Here is a 21,224-nt window from a genome sequence, read left to right as displayed (position 1 = left end):
CATTCATTCATTTCTCCTTCTTTATTCATTCTTCTTTCCTTCCTTCCTTCCTTCCTTCCTTCCTTCCTTCCTTCCTTCCTTCCTTCCTTCCTTCCTTCCTTCCTTCCTTCCTTCCTTCCTTCCTTCCTTCCTTCTATCCTTCCATCCATTCATCTGTCCATCTAATTGTTACAGAACACTTGCCACGTTAGGTGTTGGGGATATGATGGTGAATGAGACAGATATGATGTCTGCCTTACATCCTTTAAACTAATGTGGGAAGATGTAGAAGGGAATCTATAAATGATTCTGGGATTGTCAATAATATTGTAAATGTGCCCACTTCACTTCTTCTGGCCTCCTTCTCCTCCTCTATTTTTAGCAACAGAATAAGCCCCTCTGATTTTATTCCAGCAAAATCACAGCATAAATTTATCATATAAACCAAATAAAAGTGTGGGGTGGGTTTGGTTGAAAATAGAACAGCCCAGCTCCTGCCATCCAGCACAAAGTCCCTCCCGTGCCACCCTCGAGGTACCTCCTGAGACTGTCATACTTGAAAGCCACTGACCTTGGTCTGTGCCCTTGCTCTGACGTTATTCATATTCTGATAGTGTGTGTAGCTATTCTTCAGACGTGCTAATGTCCCAACGGTGAACACTACTAGGATGAATGGGTGAATTCAGGCCCTCAGACCTCATAAACCACAGGACTGGTAACTAGCAGCCTCTGTATCCTTTCAGTTTCCAGACCCAGAGCTCCTTGTCTTTGAGTAGCTAGGATGGGCCAAAGGAACCCATTTCCTAGGGTTTTCTCCAGCTTAATCCCCAGTCCTCTGTATTTTACTTTCCTGTCCCAGTTGAGATGCTGAAAACAAAATAGGAGGCAGGACCAAGAAATATAAACATGTTTGGTTAGAGTTGTTTCTGCAAAATTTGGTTACCTTGAAATTACGTAATCATACTTAGTTTCCTGTGGGAGAGGGGGAAATTTCCATCATAATTTGAGACTAGTGGCAGTTTTGCCTCTGGCAGAGTTAAATGAGAAAGGTGAATGCTGGCATGCCAAGCAATTGCATGAATGCACATCTGTGCTCATAGTCTCAATCGACCTCACTGGTTTCTCCTTCTCTTGTTGTGGCTATAACAGCCTCAGTGGTGTCTGCCACCTGATGCAATGACATTTGCACAGAGCAAGGCCCACATTCGTTCTTATTTGAATTGCTATAAGACACTCTGGTCTCTTTTGTATGGCCACATAGAAAAGAGCCTAATCCTTGGAATAAAATGATCCCCAGGTTTAGAGGTCGAGTTTCTTAAGTGTTTCTGCCTACCTACGTTGATACAGCTGCCTGTGATTCTCCTGCTATACCTTTGTCTCTATGAATTTCTTGTTCTACTTTCTCTCTTCTCTCTCCTCTGGCACTTTCATCCATTTCATATCCAACTCAAAGAAGGCCAAGAATGAGATTTTAAAAAGCAAATAGTTATTCTGTAAAATGATAAAATACTGAAAATAGGCCAGGTGTGGCTGAAATTGTTTGGTAGATATATTTTATTGGGCATTTTATTTGAATGCCTTTGGGCTTTGCAGATATTTTTCCATTTGCCACAGTCCCCACCCAGTCTTTATTATGTCTCACAGCCACCCAGCTTCACGTGTTTACATTACTGACCTGTTTTTAGAGTCAGTCTGGTCCCTTGTCGAATTGCAAGGCTTTTCCAGTCTGCTTTCCTTGGGAATCTTCTGTGTACAATTTAGAATTCTAGAGTATTATAAAAGACATTGCTACTTTGCAGGTGTTTACAATCAAATGGGAGGGATCGTTAAAGTGCATGAAAGATAAAAATACAGTGCTCATTTATATAAAAAGCAGTTAAAGAAAGAGAGTTATGCTTCTAGCTGGAAATGATCCGTGATACCAACCATAAATCTTACTGACAAAAGGATTCAGTGGATTCTGTATGTAACTATGTGAATTTTGCTCGAGTAGTTGATTCTGGATAATGGAACTTTAGCTTGTTCCTAGGGTTCTTGGAGCTGTACTGTGACTTGATAATGAGGGCTTTATGGCCATATCTTCAAGTGTCAATCTTCCTTTCTAGTTCTTGTTTCCGAACATCCCTTCTACCGCACTTTGTATCCATAGGATGGTTTTAATTCTTCTCATTTGGACTGTGGACATATCTGCTCATGCAGTTTGCCTGACCATTGGTACTGAAATTGGAAGGCTCTTTTCCTCTATTAATAAAACCCTCTTTTTTTTGTTTCCATTTCCCAGCAGATATATGGAGTGATCACTCATTTCAGACCGATCCAGATTTGCCTCCCGGCTGGAAAAGAATCAATGACATTGCTGGGACCTATTATTGGCACATCCCAACAGGAACGACTCAGTGGGAATGGCCTGTCTCCATCCCAACAGATCTTCAGGGTTCTAGAAAAGGGTCACTTAGTTCTGTAACGTCATCTCCCACCCCAGAGAACGAGGTAAAATGGAATGTCTTTTTACCAGCTTAGTAAAGTGGGTGTGACGTGTGATTTCTCTTTAGACTAGTTGCTTCTGCCCCAACAGGTCATTGAGGTAAGCTTTTTGATTATCATGTATGTTGCGTTTGAAACTCAGTAGTAATGCTTCCTCGTAGTAAATAATGTTAATATCCATCTTTCAGGGATGTTTTCATTTTTTTAATGGCTTTTGGTCTCTTGAAACACCATTCCAGCTACAGAAAGCAAGAGGGGCTGATTAATGAAAAGTGGTTAAGAGTCCTTAGGGCTCGCTGAGGCAGTACTTTACTCTGCAGGTACCATTGCATGGTGCTGGCTCCATAAAATATTTACACGCAGAAGAACATCTCTTGGCCAGATGTGTTATAATTATAAAGTCATACAGTTATAAAAATATATCTTTTTAGCCTTGGGTTCATTTCATAGTATGGAAAAGATGTCTCCAAGAATTACCCTTGAGAGCCCTTAAATGCTTAATTTCTATTAAAAAAAAAAAAAAGGATCTGTTTATTTAGCACAAGTGACATTATTTTTGAAATAATTAGCAGCATAAATTTCTGCTGTCCCTGAGGAAGAAATCTGGCTGTTTAAACAAAGAACTGAGGCATTAGAAAATTCCATTGTGGCATTTATTAATATAAAGATTCCTGTGGTAGGCCTTTGTGAATCCTGATAACAAAATATTCAAGAGAATTACAGTTGGGAAAGGTCACAATTAAGTAATGACTTCTTTTGAGAAAAGAGGTTTGCTCTCTGACACCCAGTCATTTCTGCCTTTTTCTGACCAGTCTTTTGTTCTTTACTTTGAGGACATGAAGGGCATTTGAGCTGTATCTGTTACCTATTCAGCTTCTCTGTCTATTTGCACCTGTTATCACCCTTCCTGTCATTAAGGTAGACGATGGGCTGGCTGGTTAGCCCAGTTAGAGCGTGGTGTTGGTAACACCAAGGTCAAGGGTTCAGATCCCTCTACCGACCAGCCACAAAAAAAAAAAAAAAAAAACCCGAAAAAGTACAGTACAAAGGGAAAAATATTAAAAGAATGTCTTGTTTCCTAAATCTTTGATTGTTTACTTGTTCTTCTCTGGGAGGCAATAAGACCTATACTCTAATCACATTCTTGCTGTTACAGGACTTTGACATCTCATTTACCAGTCTGGGCCTCAGATTCTCCATCTTTAAGGTGATAGGTGGGGGCGAGCTGTACCCTCATTGGTAGACAAGGGCCTTGGTTTGTTTGTGCTTTACCCTGATCATCCGGCACGTACTTCAGTACCACTGAACCACAAAGGGTTTTGTTGCTTATCCCTGTGCAATTTTGGTGACTTTTTATTGAAGCTTAATATTTCTACTCCCTGTGCAGTTTCCATTCATTTATTCATCTTGTGTTAGATATACTAGGAAATAAAGGTGAATTAATACAGCCCCAGCCCTCGAGGAGCTTGGCATGAAGGGGAGTCCTCTTCCTGGCCAGCCCAGTTGCCTCCTAGGATTTCTCCCTGAAGCAAGAAGGCCACTTAGAAAGTGACCTGGCCAGGATCAGCTTCTGTTCTCACTAAGGCACAGACAAGCTCTCACCTCCTTACCAGTACGTCTTTCCTCTTGGCATCACTGTTAGGATCTCTCTTTCCATTCCAGGGCTTTGTTCCCCTGTTCCAACCCTTTAACCATCTTCCCAATGGAGAGTGCCTTTCAACCAGAGAATGTTAGCATGGGAAGGGGTCATCTGGTGCCCAAATGTGTACTTTACAAACAGGGAAACTGAGGTGCCACGAGGTCAGTGACCAGTGGTAGCACTGGGTCTAGAACTGAAGAGTTCCTGAATCCTCCTGAATCCTCGGCCAGAGTTCTCACTCAGCTTCCCTGGCTTTGGGATTTCCACCTACTCTGTTTCCTCCTTGTCCCGGAGGTGAGGAGATGGGACTAACTTTGATACAGTTTCTGTTCTATGAATGTCATGCCTCCTGTATTTGGAAGAAATGAAGTCCTTCTTAAACCCCGCCTGCTAAGGCCAAGGCGTGGGTACAGTGGAGTCCAGGGAGGGCATCCTGCGGCTTATGTAGCTTGGGTTTTTATTTCTTCAATTAATATGGTAGAGTTTTATCTCCACGTATTCTGCAATACATCTCGGGAAGAATACAGCACAGGTGGGCAGCTGACCCTGAGTAAAACTGTCAGGTGGCAGAGTTCATCTCTAATCCCTGAGCCGCCTTCTGATGCTCATTTTTGCCTCTTTCTCCTCCTCTCTATGCTTGCTTTCTACCTCGGCCCCGTGCACTGCTCAGGGCCCCTTCCCAGGCTCAGAAGGGCTCGCCCTTTCCACCTCATCTCCTGGTGGTCCATGTCCCCTCAGGCATCCTTAGCCTCCTCTCTGCTCTTAGTGTTTTGTTGTGGTTTTCAGGTTTTGTCATAAACATCATTTCATTTGATCCTCTCAAGACTCCCATGTGACAGAGAAGACAGCTATCATGTTCCACTTCTAAGAGAAGGGGTAACTGAGACTCAGTGAGTTGAGTGGTCATGCTGCTGGTGTTAGGATGCATCCAATTCCCTGAGTCTAGACCCCTGCCTTGCCCCCAATACTGAGTGAACCTTCCCTTGATTGCAATGCTCTGTTCTGCTGCTAACCATGCCATGGCATTGACAGAATCCTGTCCCTCCATGGAACTTGGTTAATGAATGCGTATTTTTAGATGTTTCAGAGAGAGACAGAGACTCATACCGTGCACTTTAATAGACCAGTGGGATAGATATTCTTCAGGTCAACCTTTCGATTGTTCACTTTATGCACATTTCCCCTTCCCTATATATAAGGCTATCCATTAAGCCAAAGAACCAAGCAGATTTAAAAGGCAATAAATTGAAATCATAGAGACAAAGGGATGAGCAGGTAGAGAGAAGAGGAGTGAGGGAGTTGGAGAAAAGATTCAGCCTGCCATATCTTCAGGATTTGGAAATACTGACACTGATATTAAACCAGAGGCATTAAGAGAAATCAGGTATCTACATGCCAGGCTAATGCCTTATCTCATTACTCCCCATAAAACCCATATGAACCTGGTACTATAGTTGTCATTCCTGTTTTACTTTTGACAACACTGAGATACAGAGTGGTTAAGGAGGCTGCGCAAGGTCACACAGCTGGCATATTGTGGAGTTAAGCTTGAATTCAGGTCTGCTGACCCCTACTTCTACCCAGGCCTCACAATATTGTGTATATCAGGGAGGCTCGGACACTCTCGAATCTCTTCATCTCACCCAAAGGAGGGCTGTGGCACATGCAGAGCCTTCTAGAAAATGACTTAACAACATTGTCTTGGGCGCTTATGACAGTTGAAGAGAAATGATTATTTCCAACACCATTTCCTTGATCCCTAAATAGAATCTGTCTCAACTAATTTCAACGAGAGAAAGCAAAATGTTAAGAGAGAGAAGAAACTTGTAATATGTCGTGTGAGAAATACATATTTTGATTCAGCTTTTTCCTGAGCTGGCTTCAGGAAAAAAAAATCAAATAAGTGCCAAATCTGTTGACTAAGCTTCACAAAAGTTTAGGACTGAAGGCTTCCTTACAGTTTGGAAATTTTACATTTCACATTCCAAAGTTCACTTGGGAAGTGTTAAGCGCAGTAGATAATGTTTCCACTGCATGTGCCAGTAGTATTTTTGAAAGTTTATAAACTGTCCAGGAAGCATTTGCTGCTGAAATTTGGCACATGGTGCGTTTCCCTCGCAAACCATTTATTTGTTCCAAATTACCTCACAAATTACTTGGATGTCGAATTTTAGAGAGAGAACCACACAAAACATTTTCATGAATAACTGTTGGTCCGTAGCCAAGTCTTACTTATAATCTCTTCAACCAAAGGTGTTTCTGGCTTCCTTAAGAGACGAGAGTGTGGAGAAGGTAGGTCTGAAGTTAGGGAAGGCAAGTTGTTTCTTAGAACTGTGATCTCTTTTTGTCAGAAATCACTCTGTTCTTGCAGTGTCCATGGCCTCTGTGGGTGGCCTGAGCAGCTTACTCCCCAGGAGGGGCAAAATCTATTACATTAGAACCTGTGTATTTTCATTTACACTTAGAAATAAGATGACAACATAAAAGGACCATTTTGTCATCATTTTACTGAACTTCTTCACTCAGTCAAATAATCCTGACATTTCAGAGCTGGAAGGAACCTTGGAGAAGGGCCTAGTGAACATTAGGGCAGTATTTCTCAGCCTGTGAGCCGAGGACAGCGGCCAAAAGGACCTTCGGGGCATGTAAAACATGCTGATTCCTTGGTCCCACATCAGACCACTGAGGTAGACTCTCTGGGGTTGGGGCCTGGGACTCTGCCTTTACGTAAGCTTTCCAGGGGATTTTATGCTGAGTAAGTGTGACAGCCAGCCCTCTAGTGAACCTCATCCCTCTATTTTTATGTATGTGTCACTTCCTCTCAAGTTCTTTGGCCTCACCCCAGCATCTCCTGGGAACTATTGCTTTCACCCCTCTGCTTTGAAAGCCCTTTATTCCATTGTGTCCCTTTATGGTATTATTACCTGTGGCACGTGAGTCTCCTCCAGGAAGCTCCTTGGGGATCAGGACCTGTTGCCCTCATCTTGTGTCCCCAGCACCTGGCACAGTGCCTGGCACATGGTGAAGTTCATTAAAGTTCATTGTGGAATGAAGGAATAAACCAGCCTTATAGCCAAGGGAGCTGTTGATTGGCTGTAGTGGCAAAGCCAGCATGAGAGCCTGGGTCTCCTGAGCCCTCTAGATTGCAATTTCTACGTGGTGGTGCTGCTCACAGAGACTAATTTAACTGCAGGAGCTTTTGTCAGTTTGTTTACTAGTTTGATTTTTTTTTTTTTTTAACTTCTCTGAATTGTGTTTGCATGATAAAGCATAAGGCTATATACTCTTCTGATAGTGCTGCATTCACCAAAAACAGAGCATTTAAAAAGGAAAAACGATGCACATGTAAATGGATACAACACTCACCACCATTGCCTGGCCAATTCCTCGCAATTCCAGAGTTCTAGGTTTTCTGCCATTTATCATCAAGGCCATACTTATTGAGGCTCAAGTCTTGACAAAACAGGATTGAGAAGCGTAATTCATAACGCTTTGTAATCCGCAAATTGTTTTTTCTCCATGAAGGAAAAGAGAGCAGAAGATAAGGAAAACTGTCATTTCCAGGGCACCTTGGGCAGCCAGTCCCTGTGTTAAGAGCTAACGTACTTGATCTATTTGCCTGTGCTCTGACAGGAGGTCTTCTTAGCCCTGTTTGACGTATGAGGGAATTGAGGTCTCAGAGCAAGTGAGAGCAGAGGCAGGATCTGAACCCCTGCTTTCCAGCAGGCTGTGTTAGCCTCAGAACTTCTTCAGCGCATACAGAGATGACATGGTCACAGCCTCCATTGAAGCCACTGTGGAACATTCAAGTGCTTGTCCTCTCTACTGCCTGTCAGCAGGCTCAACCCTTCACTTCACAGAGACTTTTTTAGCACCCGAAAGAAAGTTCCCTCATAGGGACTTTCCCAGCCCCTGAGACTCCATCCTCAAGAACACTCTGTTGACATTGTCAAAGGATCTACTCCAATATTGGCCTTTTTCCAGCAGAAAGACAATTTATCATTTATGTTTGATTTGTGGAATTGCTTTCCAAGACCCCAGAAGAGAAATATGGAAGTGTGGTAGAAGAAAGCTCTCAGTAGCCAAGATTATATGATGGGATTCCCTTAGTGGGTCCATCCCTGCTCAGCTTCTGTGCAGTGCTGAAGGGTCACGAAGGGCGTCATGCTCCAGGCGCGGGGTCAGTCCCCTGGCCACACTGTCTCCGAGAAGCTCAGGCTCCCTGGCTCTCTCAGAACTGAGTGTAATCACCATAATCAGAGTAAGGGGTGCTTCAGTCTGGGCAAGGTCAGGACAAGTACCAGGAAGAGAGTGTATCCCCAGCTACAATTCTGGCACCAGAACAGCACTTGGCTGTGCAAGGCTTATAGCCTGGAAGGTTACCCGTTGGGAGGTTGTTGCTCATGGAAAATGATCTTTGTTTGTCCTTCACTGCCCTTTTTCCCCACCTTTGTGTCTGTGTCTTTCCTGAGGCATATTGCTCCACCTGCATTTTCCTCTTTTATTGTCTTTCTTTTTGTCTCTTCTCTTCTCTCATCTCTCTAATCCCTGTTATCCAGACTAGAGCCTAGGGTGGCTACAGACTTTCTGTAGAACCAAAGAATCTCTGTTAGGTTGTTTTTTAAGAAAAATTTTATTAGCTAAAAATTATTAGCTAAAATCTGTTGCTAAATGTAGGAAATATTCTCTCTTCTTAATTAAAAAAATTTTAGATGAATAGACTACGTAGTTTTTAAAATTCAAGGCAAAGTCCTTCATTGATCTTAATTCTATTTTATTTTATTTTATTTTAGTATTACCATTTAATGGTGACAGAACACTAGGTTTTACTTACATTCCATGGGGAGAAAAAATTCCAGCATAAACAATGAATGGAAGCAGCACTTAACTGGCAAGGCTACCATGCTTCTCATCTGGACCATACGCAAAACCCTAGGGCATGCATTCCTGTGTGCAGTAACACAGCACCAAAAGCAACACAGCTGCATACAGAAACACAGGTCATTCTTTTCAGCCCTACATGGAGATGTAATTAACAGTATCAAGCACTCAAAGAAAATCAATCTGCAGGTTTATATATACTACACGGAGATCATGGCCTGTAGAGTAATAAGAGCTACATCCTCAAGAGGCATACGTAGAGACATACAATTTTTGTTTAATAATCTTTAAAACAAAGATCAAATGGGCTGAGCCCGTGGCGCACTCGGTAGCGTGCTGCGCTAGTAGCGCGGCGACGCTCCCGCCACCGCGGGTTCAGATCCTATATAAGGATGAGCGGTGCACTCCCTGGCTGAGCGCCGGTCACGGAAAAAAATAAAATAAAATAAAATAAAAAATAAAACAAAGATCAAAGTTCATTTATTTAAGTCCTGTTGCATTAACAAAAAAATAAAAATAAAATGGAACCAAATAATCATTTAAAGTTTAAAATTCCTAAATAATCCAATTTATACAACTGTGGGAGACTTCATCAAGGTTTCTGAGAAGCTTAGGGCTGTTTCAGCTAAACCATAGGGTTCATTGCCCTTAATTTTAAAAAAAGGAAAATTATGGTCACTAATACAGGGGGAAGTTTTCTCACCTTTGATATAAGTAAATATTTTAAAATATAGGCAAGAAAAAAAGACTTTTGGCCCAGTCATAACATATTCAATGGCAGTTTCCATTTTTCCTCACTTGAGTTTTATGCTAAAGGGTTTCTTTAGGAGAGTCCATGTTATTGTAAGTTTTTGCAATATCACCATTTAGGGCCTTCATTTATTTAAATCTATAAAAGGTGATTGTTGGACAGTTGCCAGCTGACTCATGTTTCCATAGTATGAAAGCTGAATACATAGAGTCTTAGAATGGTAATCAGCTTTTTATTTTACAGAGACCCCTATGTTCAAAGAGTAAATATATAAAAAATTTTAAATCACACACACATACACAAATGTTAAGTGCTGAAGGCTTTCTGAGTACTTATTTTAGAAAATACTCCTCTTTTACCCTCTGTGATCCCAACATGTAGCATCTCTTGAGGATAGTTTCTGATTTCACGTTCTTTTTGTCAGACACCCTTCCTTTTTTTCTTTAATTTCTTCACAAAGACAGAATGATCTTGAGCGTTTCAAATTCATCATCTGATATGCTTTTTTCAGAGTTCAACTTAAATGAAAAACAAATATTGTTCACATGCAAACAATGATGATGATTTGGGGCCACATAGGCTTGTTGCTTTTTTTAAAAAAGGAGTTCTAGCTTAAAATTTTATTTCGTACTTGATACTTCAGGTACCTATCGTGAGTCTTTATTAATACCCCTGCAATGGTGATTCTAAACCTTTTGGTCACTGGCCCCTCTGAAAATATGAGAAAAGTCCTGCATCTTTTCTTCAGGAAAACACATGCACAAAACCCCACACCCATTTCAGGGGGGTTACAGCTCCCCTGGGCCAACAGGATAAGACTCTCCTAAGTTATTAATTTTCTCCTCTGTGAAGACTGGATGCTACTTTTGAGGGTGGAGTAAGGAGAGAGGAAAGGGGTTGGACAGCATTCCTGCTCTTTCATTTGTTAAGAGAAATTATTTTTCAAAAATAAATACAGTGGTCTTAAAGTCTTTTTTGTTTTGAAACACTGCAGTTCAGGTGCCAAGCCCAGAAAAGAAAGCAAAATGACAACAAGTGTGCATTAGTGGTAATGGACGTAATTTGCAATGGCTTTGCCTTAACAGAGTCCTGCAGGGTTAAATCCATCTTCCAGCAGATGGGACATTTGAACTAAGCTTCTTGTGTTTTAAAAACTGTATTGATGTTATGAGTAAACGTTATGGGTCAGCATTCACTCATTTTCAAAGAATTTTAGTTGAAAAGTTTCTATTGTTGATTTGTCACCCAAGGAAAGAGATTCACCTGGCAAGTCAGTAGCGCACATTCATAAGACTGTCCTTGGGTTTTACTAGCTTCGTTTATTTCTCCAAATATTAATTGAAAAATATTTGAGTATTCACTTGGCATATTGGAAAGAAGAGACATTTCCTCGTTGTCTGAGATGGATGGCAGGAGTTGTTCAGATTTGAAGATTTATTGCAAGAATTCTCCCAGTGAGGCCAGGCTCCAGGCTTTGTACTATAATTATGTTTAGAAAATCATTTCGTGATCAAATATTAATTTGTGAAGAGGCTTGTGTCACAAAGTATATTTTTTATGAATAAGAGCAATTTTCATGATTGTTGAGAGCTATTTTTTGTTAGGTTAAATTTCAGCAAGATGTTGGTGTCAGTCTGTTCTCCTACTAACCTTCTCTCCCCGTCATTGTTTTTTTTCTTTTTTTTTTCTTTTAAGTGAAAATAACTTGACCCCAGCTTTCTGTGCCCTTAGTCATGGGCATTTTCCAGTTTTCAAACCAGCACAGTATCATCCCTGATTCCACCCCCACCTCCAGAAAACAGTTCTGTGTGGTTAATGGGGGGTAAGGTGACAATGGGATTATGTATGCTATCCATTTAACACTCAGAAGCATACTGTGTGTTTCCACATTAGAAAATAGACCACATTTAGAAAATAACTTCACTGTCTGCTTCTAATAATGTTCAGCCATTTGTTTTGGTAAGTAATTAAAGCGCCATCTCTTCTCCTGCCTAGTTGTCAGGTAACAATCTAGATTTAGAGAGAGTGAGCTAACAAGTTGCTGTTAGAGTTGATTTGTTCCCTAACCCATCCTGTGAATATCAATGCTAACAACAGTGTCTTGTGTTTTTTTTTTCTTTCTTTTTTTTTTTTTTCTTTAAATAAATGTGCTTTTTCCTATGTGAATAATTATATGTCTAGAAACAGCCATGGAGTGATTTTGCTGTTCTGAATGGGGGAAAGATTAATAGTGACATTTGGAAGGCAAGTATATTGTCAAGATTTTAGATCATTTAATATTTTTTCTTTCTGCATGGCTGTGGCTGTATATTTTTCTTCTTCGTGAATATCCATGCATTCTGCAGGGACAAAGTGATTGGGCTTCTTGCTAGGGGCATCAGCTCACACTCATGTTGCCTTTTTTTGATGTGTCCTGTTGTGAATGATGAAGCCAATTGCCCAGGTTTGTTTTGTAAGAGCAGGCGCTTGCACCGGTCAGCATCCAGCAGTCCTTCCTTGCATGCCTTTTTCTGCCTAAGCTCACATACACTCTCTGCCTCTTGCCGGGAGGACTTCCCTACCCTTTGATTTTGGGGCAATGTGTTGGACTCCTCTCCCATTGTACATTAACAGGGATCTATTTTCCTCTAGGATTTGCATGCAGCCACAGTTAACCCGGACCCCAGTTTAAAAGAGTTTGAAGGAGCAACACTACGCTATGCATCTTTGAAACTCAGGTAGGACATTGGAAGGATCTGCTCTAAAGCATGGCTTTGTGCAGCTAGAGTTTGCAGTAGAATTCTAAGCTCAGTTTTCTGTTTTTCTTTCTAGAAACGCCCCACATGCTGATGATGACGATTCTTGTAGTATCAACAGTGACCCCGAAGCCAAGGTTTGTGAGAAACATGCTTTCAGCAACCAGGTTATATTCTTACATCACAGTAATGACTTTGGATAATGGCTTAGTTTTTAAAAACCATCAACCCAGAGTCACTTAATAAGTAGTTATCCCTCAATCCTCTCTCTTTTCTAATGTCCCCAACATTTTAAGAAAATTCCTAGGCCAAGTTAGGTTTCAGGGAATTTCTACAACCATCGAGACTCTGCCCAAGTCTCACCACATCAGCTCTTTGTGCAATGTAATAAGTTAAAATTATAGTTCAAATGGGTGGCTTCGGAAACCTTTGAAGATACACCAGGCTCTGCCTTTCAGAGCAGTGGGAGTTGAACAAGTGGAGTGTGAGACCCCTCACGCCCACCTCCTCCAGAGCAGCCTCATACTTGTGCAAGGTGAAATCTCTCTGCCATGCCTGTCATCACAGGTTAGAGGCGTACGCTTTATGATAGAAAGTGAGGGCAAGCTTGTGTCAGTTGTGTTTCTGGGTTCCTGGTGGTATACCAGCAGGGCCATCTTTAGGGCACGTGCCAGGGCCCCATGCATGGGGTTCAGTGCTCAAGGTTGCTGTCTTGAAATTCTTAATCAGTGAGTCTGAATTTCTAGTTTTTAAGTGAAGTTCGGCAGGACAATGGAGCATGCACCAGAGGGCTGGGGCTTGGCTTGCACACAGTCCTGCCACCTTCCTACCTCCCTGGGTGGTTTTGGCTGCCTGCTCCCCTGGCCTCCCTGGCCCTGCCAGACCTCCCCAGCTCTGCCAGACCTCCCTATCTCTCCCCACCCAGAGACTCCTACTGCTCTCCACCCTCAGCAGGAGCCCAGGGTATAGCATGTGGAGGTCTGGGGTCGGGCATACATGCCCCATGGTGTGTCAGGATGGGGCATGGGTGATGGCAGCACTGCAGTGTATTCAGCAGGCCACTCAGTGGGGATGAGCCTCTGCATACCCCCAATCCGGTACCTAGCATGTCCTGGCACTAACGTTGCAATACACTTATGGGTCACCCATCTGCCATGGGTTAAGGTGGTGGATCCATGGGAAGGGGGGATTCCTGGCTTGACTGCCCCACCCCTGGTCACAGCACAGTGCATCTGTCTGGCAGCTAGTGGGAGGGGGAACCCAGAAGCCGATGGTCTATGTGTGTGCACCAAGACATAGACAGGGCCCTGGGCACCTGTGAGGGTTGGCACTCACCCTGCAAGTATCCCCATGCCTGAGAGAGCGTGGCATTAAATAGCAATTTAAAAACACCTTAACAAACCATGAGAGAAAATGAAGAAGAAAGGAAAAAGCTTTCTGTTTTAGTACTTTCTATAGCATTTTCCCCCCGCTTTTTGAACAAGGGGCCCTGCATTTTCATTCTGCATCTTGTGTTTTCATTTACAAGTTACTTAGCTGGTCCTCATAGTGACCACTGTGGAATGTCACCATGTCCACTTCAACACCTTCCCCTCCCCTCCCCTCTACCCACAATGCCATGGAGAGGAAAGTAGCTTTCCAGATCCTTTTTTATTTGTTCTGAAACCCAAAGCAGATCTGTGTCTATGAATAAAATGGCAAATAGGTTTCCTTAGTAGTAGTTAAGTGGGGAACACCATGCAGGTTCTAAACCTTGACTCCTTTGCTGGAAACTGACATATTGCCAGTTGATCCTATAAGAATCTCCGGGCTCCCATTGAAATCTCCTCTGCTCCTAGTTGAGTCATCTTCATTCTAAGCACAGCCTGATAAGATGATGGCAGCTCTAGAGCCAGTGGCATTCTGTACAAGTCCTTCAGCTGCTGCTAACATGCTGGCCTTTAAAGATAAATTTTATGGCAAGGAATGGATGCAGTAAAGCAGGAAGGTGGGCTGTGAATAATTTGCTTTACTACCAGGTGTTTTACAAGGTCTTTCAGCAAAGGCTGGAAGAGGAGGGGTGAGCGGCGTATCTGTCTCCAGCACTGAGGGCTGGGGCAGTGATAATCTGGGAAGCCCTCCTGTGAAATTGACAAGTGGGCGGGGAGGGCAGTGCATGGAAGGGAGATAGAACTGGTCATAGGAATAGGAGGACTGGTGAAATTATTCTTCAGTGAGTGTGTTGGGCTTTCTCTTTTCTTCCCTCCCGGGGAAGGAAGTATTGCTTGCCAAATTCTTTATCTGCTACCTTTCTATTGCCAGTGTGTCTATTCCAACACTTATTATGAATTTGTTGATGTTAATAAGGACGTTTAGCTTTGTCATAAGTCACTGAAGCTGTGCTTAGTTCTAAACAAATATACATGTGTTGTTTTATTTGTTTTTATCCTACTTTGTTCCATAAAAGATCTGAGAAGACGTATAAGAACAAATGCTTTTCTTTAAAGGCAAAGAAGATATGAGGGTATAATCAGTCTGGCCTGGAACAATGTATAGAGTAAGGAAAGGTCAGGCTGGGGAGAAGAATGGGAACACAGCTTTTCAGATCATAGGATTTGCACAGTTGCTAAAATTGACTCAGTTGGGGTTTTTTGTGCCTCCTGGTGATTAATTACGTCGAGGATTCTTACGGTGAATGGGACAAATCCCTAGAAGGGCAAATCAGAATCTTGAAAGGACTTTGCAACCTACATGTGCTTCTAACTACCCCTGCCCCACCCTACATTCTGAGGGAGCCCCCTGCTGCAGAATGTCACTGTCAGTGTTGAGGACCACGAGCACGCTGGGAAGAGAAAAGGGCTTCAGGGCCTGCTTTATATGAATCACACTGCACATACGGCAAAGCCTCCCAGTTCCTTATGCAATGTAAAGATTTTTCTACTGCTTCATTATAAAATAGTTGTAATAATGAATATTTATTGAGTGCTAACTTTTTGCCAGCTATGGTCCTACAAGCTTTAATTCTATTAATCCTCATTCTCAGAAAAAATTCAGTGGGCTAAGTAACATTTTCTTGACATGAGGAAACTGAGTCATAGAAGATTAAACAGCTACTATGTTGTAGAGCCGGGACTTGAATCTAGGCTGTTTGGCTTAAGAGCCCATGCTCAGTAGACTTGTCTAAAAGAAAATTCTCACTAGAGTTCCATTCAGGGGCTACCACCAAATGGGATTAATGTCCTCAACAATATTCCAAATATATATATATATATATATATATATATATATAAATTTTGGTTTTGCCAGTTAGTCTTTCGTAGCCTTACTCACTGGGAACGAAGGGCAAACACCCCAGCAGAACTCATTTCAAGTAAATTGGTGGAGATTGTGACAGTGTGGACCAGCTTTCTGGTCTGATTTCAGGGGAAGATGAACTCTAGACTCTTTGAGAAAAATGCATGGGCCACAGGTTTTTTCAGGCCATTCCTCAGTAGTATAATTTCAGCGTGGCTTATGGTAAAAGTTGGACCTGGAACGGGAGGAAGTGGGGGCTGGAGTGGAGAGAATCTGCTGCTGATGACTGGCAGATCTGCACACTGTCAACTCACCGTGCAGAGGACAGGGAAATCGAGGAGCCTCCGGGCACATGATCACCCACCTACTAATGCGAGTGAGCCAGGGAAGGCCAAGATGTTCTTTCAGAATTGTGAGATATTTCAAAATCCAACAGCCTGAAATGAAATTATATTTTTTTTACAAATTTTGAATTCAGTGAGTGTAGAACTGGTTTAATGAAGCCCCTTTGGAGGAGCTTCTCTCCCCTGTCATCTCCCATGCACATTCTTAATCACTCCTCCCGTGTTTAGTGCTGCCTGGGGTCCAGAGCCAGTGCCTAGCACCTAAATTCGCTGCATATTCAAGCTCCTTTGTAGAAATAACTTACTTTAGGTAACCCTTTACATTCTCTCAGTCTGCCAAGGACCATGGGACTGAGTGCCCCCAAGATAAGCAGAAAATATCCTTTCCTTAAAAATAATATTTAATTTCATGTTAATTTCTAAATATGAAGTCTGTGAGGAATGATTACCAGAAAGGTTATTATGGAAAATGTCTTCCTTACTCCTACATAAAGCTGACATGCTGAAAAAATAAACATCACTTTCAGGCCTTTGGGGTGGGGGCACTTCTCAGTCCACTCTAAGCACTCTGAATCTGGGCATCTTGATATCAGTTCAGTGAAACCTCTAAGTAGCAAAGGCATCTTGAAATGACCACAGACAGACAGACACACATACACACTCTCCCAAAGAACAAAGTATTTTTAAAACTCTGAAAATGTTTTTCAAGGCTACCTAATTTTTTATACAATAAATATTTTTGTAGTTGATAGCAGTATGTGTATGTTTGAATTTAATTCTGAGTTCTCTATTTTAACTTTTTATTTTGAAATAATTATAGATTTATAGAAAATTTGCAAAGATTGAGTTCCCATATACCCTTCACTTAGTTTTCTCTCATATTCTCCATCATCATGGTACAGTGATCAAAGATAAGAAAGTAATATTGATACCATATTACTAAACTATAGACTTCAGTCCCATTTTCTCATTTTTTCCACTAACAACCTTTTTCTGTTCCAGGACCCAATCTAGGATACTGTGTTGCATGTAGTGCGCTCTTTAAAAATTACTTCACATATTCCTTTTCACAGTTCTCAGATTGGTAGTTTGTAATTTTATTATAATATTCCATTTAATTAATAGCACCATAATCTGTCTAGGTACCAGGAGCCATAGGAGCAGCTTCCATACTGTAGAGCAGAACTACAACTTTATAAAAATAGATGACTTTTTTTCCTTTTAAATTATTGCTTTGGTATTGGTTGCTAAAACTGGTATTTCCAGGGCAAAGGCCATCAGTTTTATAGCTTCTGTCACTTACTGCAAAATTACTTTCCAGAAAGCCTACAGTAGCATGCAATCTCATCAGTAATGTCCTAGAATACAGTCTTTGTCCACAGCCCAGTTTATTCTAGGCTTTGTCATTTTTATTTGTCTAAGTTTTATTGCATGTGAGCTACTACCCCCTAGTTTTATAATTTCCTCTTTTTAAATTATCATTGAAACAGGACATTTCTTATGAAACTCTGTTTCTGTCCATTCTTAGCTGTTTTTCTCTCATTTTTTCATGCATTTTTTAAATAAAATCTTCATTTTGGAATCATTTTAGATTTATAAAGGAGTTGCAAAGATAGTACAGAGTTCCCATATCCCCTTTACTCAGTTTCCTCTAATGTTGTATCTTACATAACCATAGCACATTTACCAAAAATCAGAAATTAACATTAGTACAAAACTATTAACTAAACACTTTATTCTGGTTTTACCAGTTTTCCTTCTAATGTCCTTTTTCTGTTCCAGGACATTGCATTTAGTCCCTATGCATTTTTAAATTCAAAACTATCTGCTATTGTAACCTTAAATGTTTTTCCCTAATCATTTTTTTTTTCTCTTTGTCTATTTTGTGTCACTTTTCCACATGAAAATGTTTTTAAAATTTCTATGTATTTAAACCTTTTGTAGACGATTGCCTCTGATGTCTCATTTGTCAAGAAGGCAATTCCTTGACATTTGGGTGGCCAGGGAGCTTGCACTTCCAAATTCCCATTATTTTACAATCTGTCCTCTGTGTTCATCCTACTTTTAATGCTTTAGAATCTGAATTTAGCCTTTTTTCATGACATATGGCACATTGCTTGCCAAATGCTTGAATAACAGTAAAATAAAAACCAGTTACAATCAAATTTTAGAAAAGTTTATGCTTTGAAAAATACATACTAGTTCCTTAGAGTTTTTTCCTATTTTGTGTAACTCCACTGACTTCTGTGAAGGAGATGTTCTGCCACCTTGTGGACAATATTGAAAGATATAGCTTTAAAGGAATATGCTACATTTCACTTGGAACCATAGAATTGTTTATAACTGGAAGTGACACTAGAGATGCTCTAACAGGCCCCCTTTTACAGGAGAAAAAAGTGAGTCCTAGGGTTGCAATTTAGTTAGTGGTGGAGATGGCATTCAAAGGTATATCTCCTGAGCCTCTGACCACCCCATTCTGTCTTTGTCTAAGTGTATAACAAATCACTTTCAGGATATTTTTGAGGAGGGATCTTTAGAACCTCTTCTAGAAGATTGTTCTTTAAAACACATACTAAAAGACATGAGTAAGTAAGATTCTATTGTTGCAAGCATTAAATTCTATGGGTTTCAGCCTCTTCATCTGTAAAATGAATGTGTCATTATATTAGAAGTCACTTCTGGTTCTGAGAAATTTTAGGATTCCCAATGAGATGAAACAGTCCTGATCTATGCCAACTGGATATGAAATGGTTCAGTCTGATCTGTATTCAAGCCTGGAGAAAAAAAGAGGGATTCCCCCTCATTCCCACCCTCATCCAGACTCATGTGGTCATATCCTCTGCAGTGCTTTTCAAACTTTACTGTACATGTGGGCGAATTCTGGTTCAGTTGCTCTGGGGCAGGACAAGGGATTGCATTTCTACTAAGCTCTCAGGTGATGCTCATGCTGCTGGCCTACAGACAACACTGAGTAACAACGCTGTAAAGTTTGAAGCCTGATAAAAATAAGGCATTGTTTTTGTGCATCTTCTGTGGGAAAGCAGACGTAGTCTTTCTATATAGTAGCTTACAGTTCTGTTAGGGTTATTTGCAACCAATTCTCAGGTGCTCAGGGATTTTTTTGTCCAGGCACTGAATTTTGTGAAAGCTTTGCTTGTCTCCTTACCCTTTTGTTATAACCTGCCCCAGATGGAGAGAAAGGAGAAGGAATGATACGAATCAGTCAGTCAGTAGGTTTGACAGAGGAACATTGTGAAATGAATGGTACATGAGCATAAGATTCTAATGTTTATCTGTGAGCTTTATTTATCTGTGCCCTCCCTTGGTTCCTATTAGCATAGATTTTCATGAAGTAATTATATTAGTGGCTGCTGACTAAATTAGCACTAATAGATAAACAGGAAATGGTAGGGAATATCTTTTCTCATTCAGATTTATTTCTGGTCTGTATAGCAAATTCATTATTACGTAGCATTTATGAGAGATTTTATAGCTGCATGTAGTTCTTATAATTGATTTTGATTCATCTGGTACAGGTTTTTTCTTTTAGAAATCTTAATCTGTGTGAGAAGTTTGGATTTGACTTGCATTGTTGATTCATTAATTGAGTCAAAAACATTTATTGAATACTTAATGCTAAAGAAGCATACATGCTTAGTATATGGTGTAATGGTTAAGACTATGGATTTTGGACCCAGACTGCCTGGGTTCAAAACCAGGCTCTGCTGCTTATTAGCTGGATGACCTTGGGCAAGTTAATTAGCCTCTCTACCACAGTTTCCCCATCTATAGAACGAAGGTAATAATAGTACCCATCTCACAAGGCTATTGTAAGCATTGAGTTGATATAAACACAAGATGTAGGAGGCCACTTCAAAGTTTATGGAAAGATTTATATTATCTTTGAATTACATTTTACCACAACCTTTTCTTTTCTTTCTTTTTTTTTTTTTTTTTTGGTGGCTGACTGGTTCTGGGATCCAAACTCATGACCTTGGTGTTATAAGGCCACACTGTAACCAACTGAGCTAACCAGCCAGCCCTTTCCATGAACTTTTTGAGGTACCCTTGTATGTCAAGCACTTGGAACAGTCCCTAGCATATAATAAGCATTCTTTATACATTAGCCATTATTACTAAGAACTATTAGTTCTTGCTACAAGGAGGAATAGATATGGTCCCTGTCTTCAAGGAAAAGACAGCAAACAGGCAAATTCAATGCGTTGTGCTAAGAGCTGACTGCTGACTTTTGCATCATGAATGGAGGCTGTGCCAGGTCACCTACCCTGGCTGGGTAGAAGGGGTGGCTCATGGTTTCCCAGAAGGAGATGGCACCTAAACTAATGAATGTACTTGAATTGTAACTGGATTTAGTGATTCTCCCTCCCCTAGCCCCTATTCTTTTAAATAAATGTAAGTGCAGAAGCTTTGAAAATGATTTCATATGTAAATTTATGTTCATTTTCAGCAAATGCTTTTAGGCACATATCTATTAAGATGAAGTCCATCTGTATTTGTCCAATACTGTGGATGACATTGTTTCTGTTATTTATTCACATTATTGTTTCTGTTATTTATTCCTATGTACTTTGTAACAAACTGTGCCAAAACCTGGTAGCTTAAAACCATCATTTATTTTGCTCACGTTTTTATGGCTTAGGGAATTTGGGGAGGGTTCAGCAGTGCAGTTCCTCTCTGATCCACATGGGGGCAGCTGGGGTTGGAGGATCCACCTCTTAGATAGCTTCTTCACCAATGTGCCTGGTGGCTCAGTGCTCCTCCTCTTCATGTGGCATCTCAGCCTCCAGGGCCTCTCTATGGGGCTTGGACTTCTCACAGAGATAGTGTCCAGGTAGGCAGTTATACTTCTTACCTGGTGTCTGGCTTCCAAGAAGCAGGAAGCTGAAGCCACCAGGTGAGAAAAGGCTCTTCCTGGAAATGGCACATGTCACTTTCACCAGGAGCTGTTGTTCAAGACAGTCACAGCCCAGATCCAAGGGATGGAGAAAAGGACTCAGTCACATTACAGGGAGCATGTAGGGTGGGAGGATTTAATGCAGTCATCTTTGGGAGTCACAGTCGAAACAAAGGTTGTTCTCAGATTAGAGTCAGTCAAAGTAAATACCCTGAGTGAGTGA

The 21,224-nt window shown here is 41.1% G+C and overlaps 1 protein-coding gene across 9 annotated transcripts in view; it reads left to right on the top strand.

The window, feature by feature from the left end:
- The window catches only part of APBB2 (amyloid beta precursor protein binding family B member 2), a 357,658-nt gene that overhangs the window by 246,517 nt on the left and 89,917 nt on the right, over positions 1–21,224 (top strand). For 6 of the 9 annotated variants that reach the window (XM_063107683.1, XM_063107679.1, XM_063107685.1 and 3 more), the window contains 3 exons: positions 2,261–2,469; positions 12,366–12,451; positions 12,546–12,606. In XM_063107683.1, the coding sequence (XP_062963753.1) occupies positions 2,261–2,469; positions 12,366–12,451; positions 12,546–12,606 (356 nt within the window). Of the gene's footprint in view, positions 1–2,260; positions 2,470–11,915; positions 11,979–12,365; positions 12,452–12,545; positions 12,607–21,224 lie in introns of all 9 variants that reach the window. The other 3 variants (XM_063107686.1, XM_063107684.1, XM_063107689.1) reach the window with 2 other exon arrangements.

This window comes from Cynocephalus volans, chromosome 9 (genome assembly GCF_027409185.1).
Source record: "Cynocephalus volans isolate mCynVol1 chromosome 9, mCynVol1.pri, whole genome shotgun sequence".
NCBI classification, from domain to species: domain Eukaryota; kingdom Metazoa; phylum Chordata; class Mammalia; order Dermoptera; family Cynocephalidae; genus Cynocephalus; species Cynocephalus volans.
Note: the sequence above shows the minus strand (reverse complement) of the source record. Positions and strands in the feature narration are given on the sequence as shown.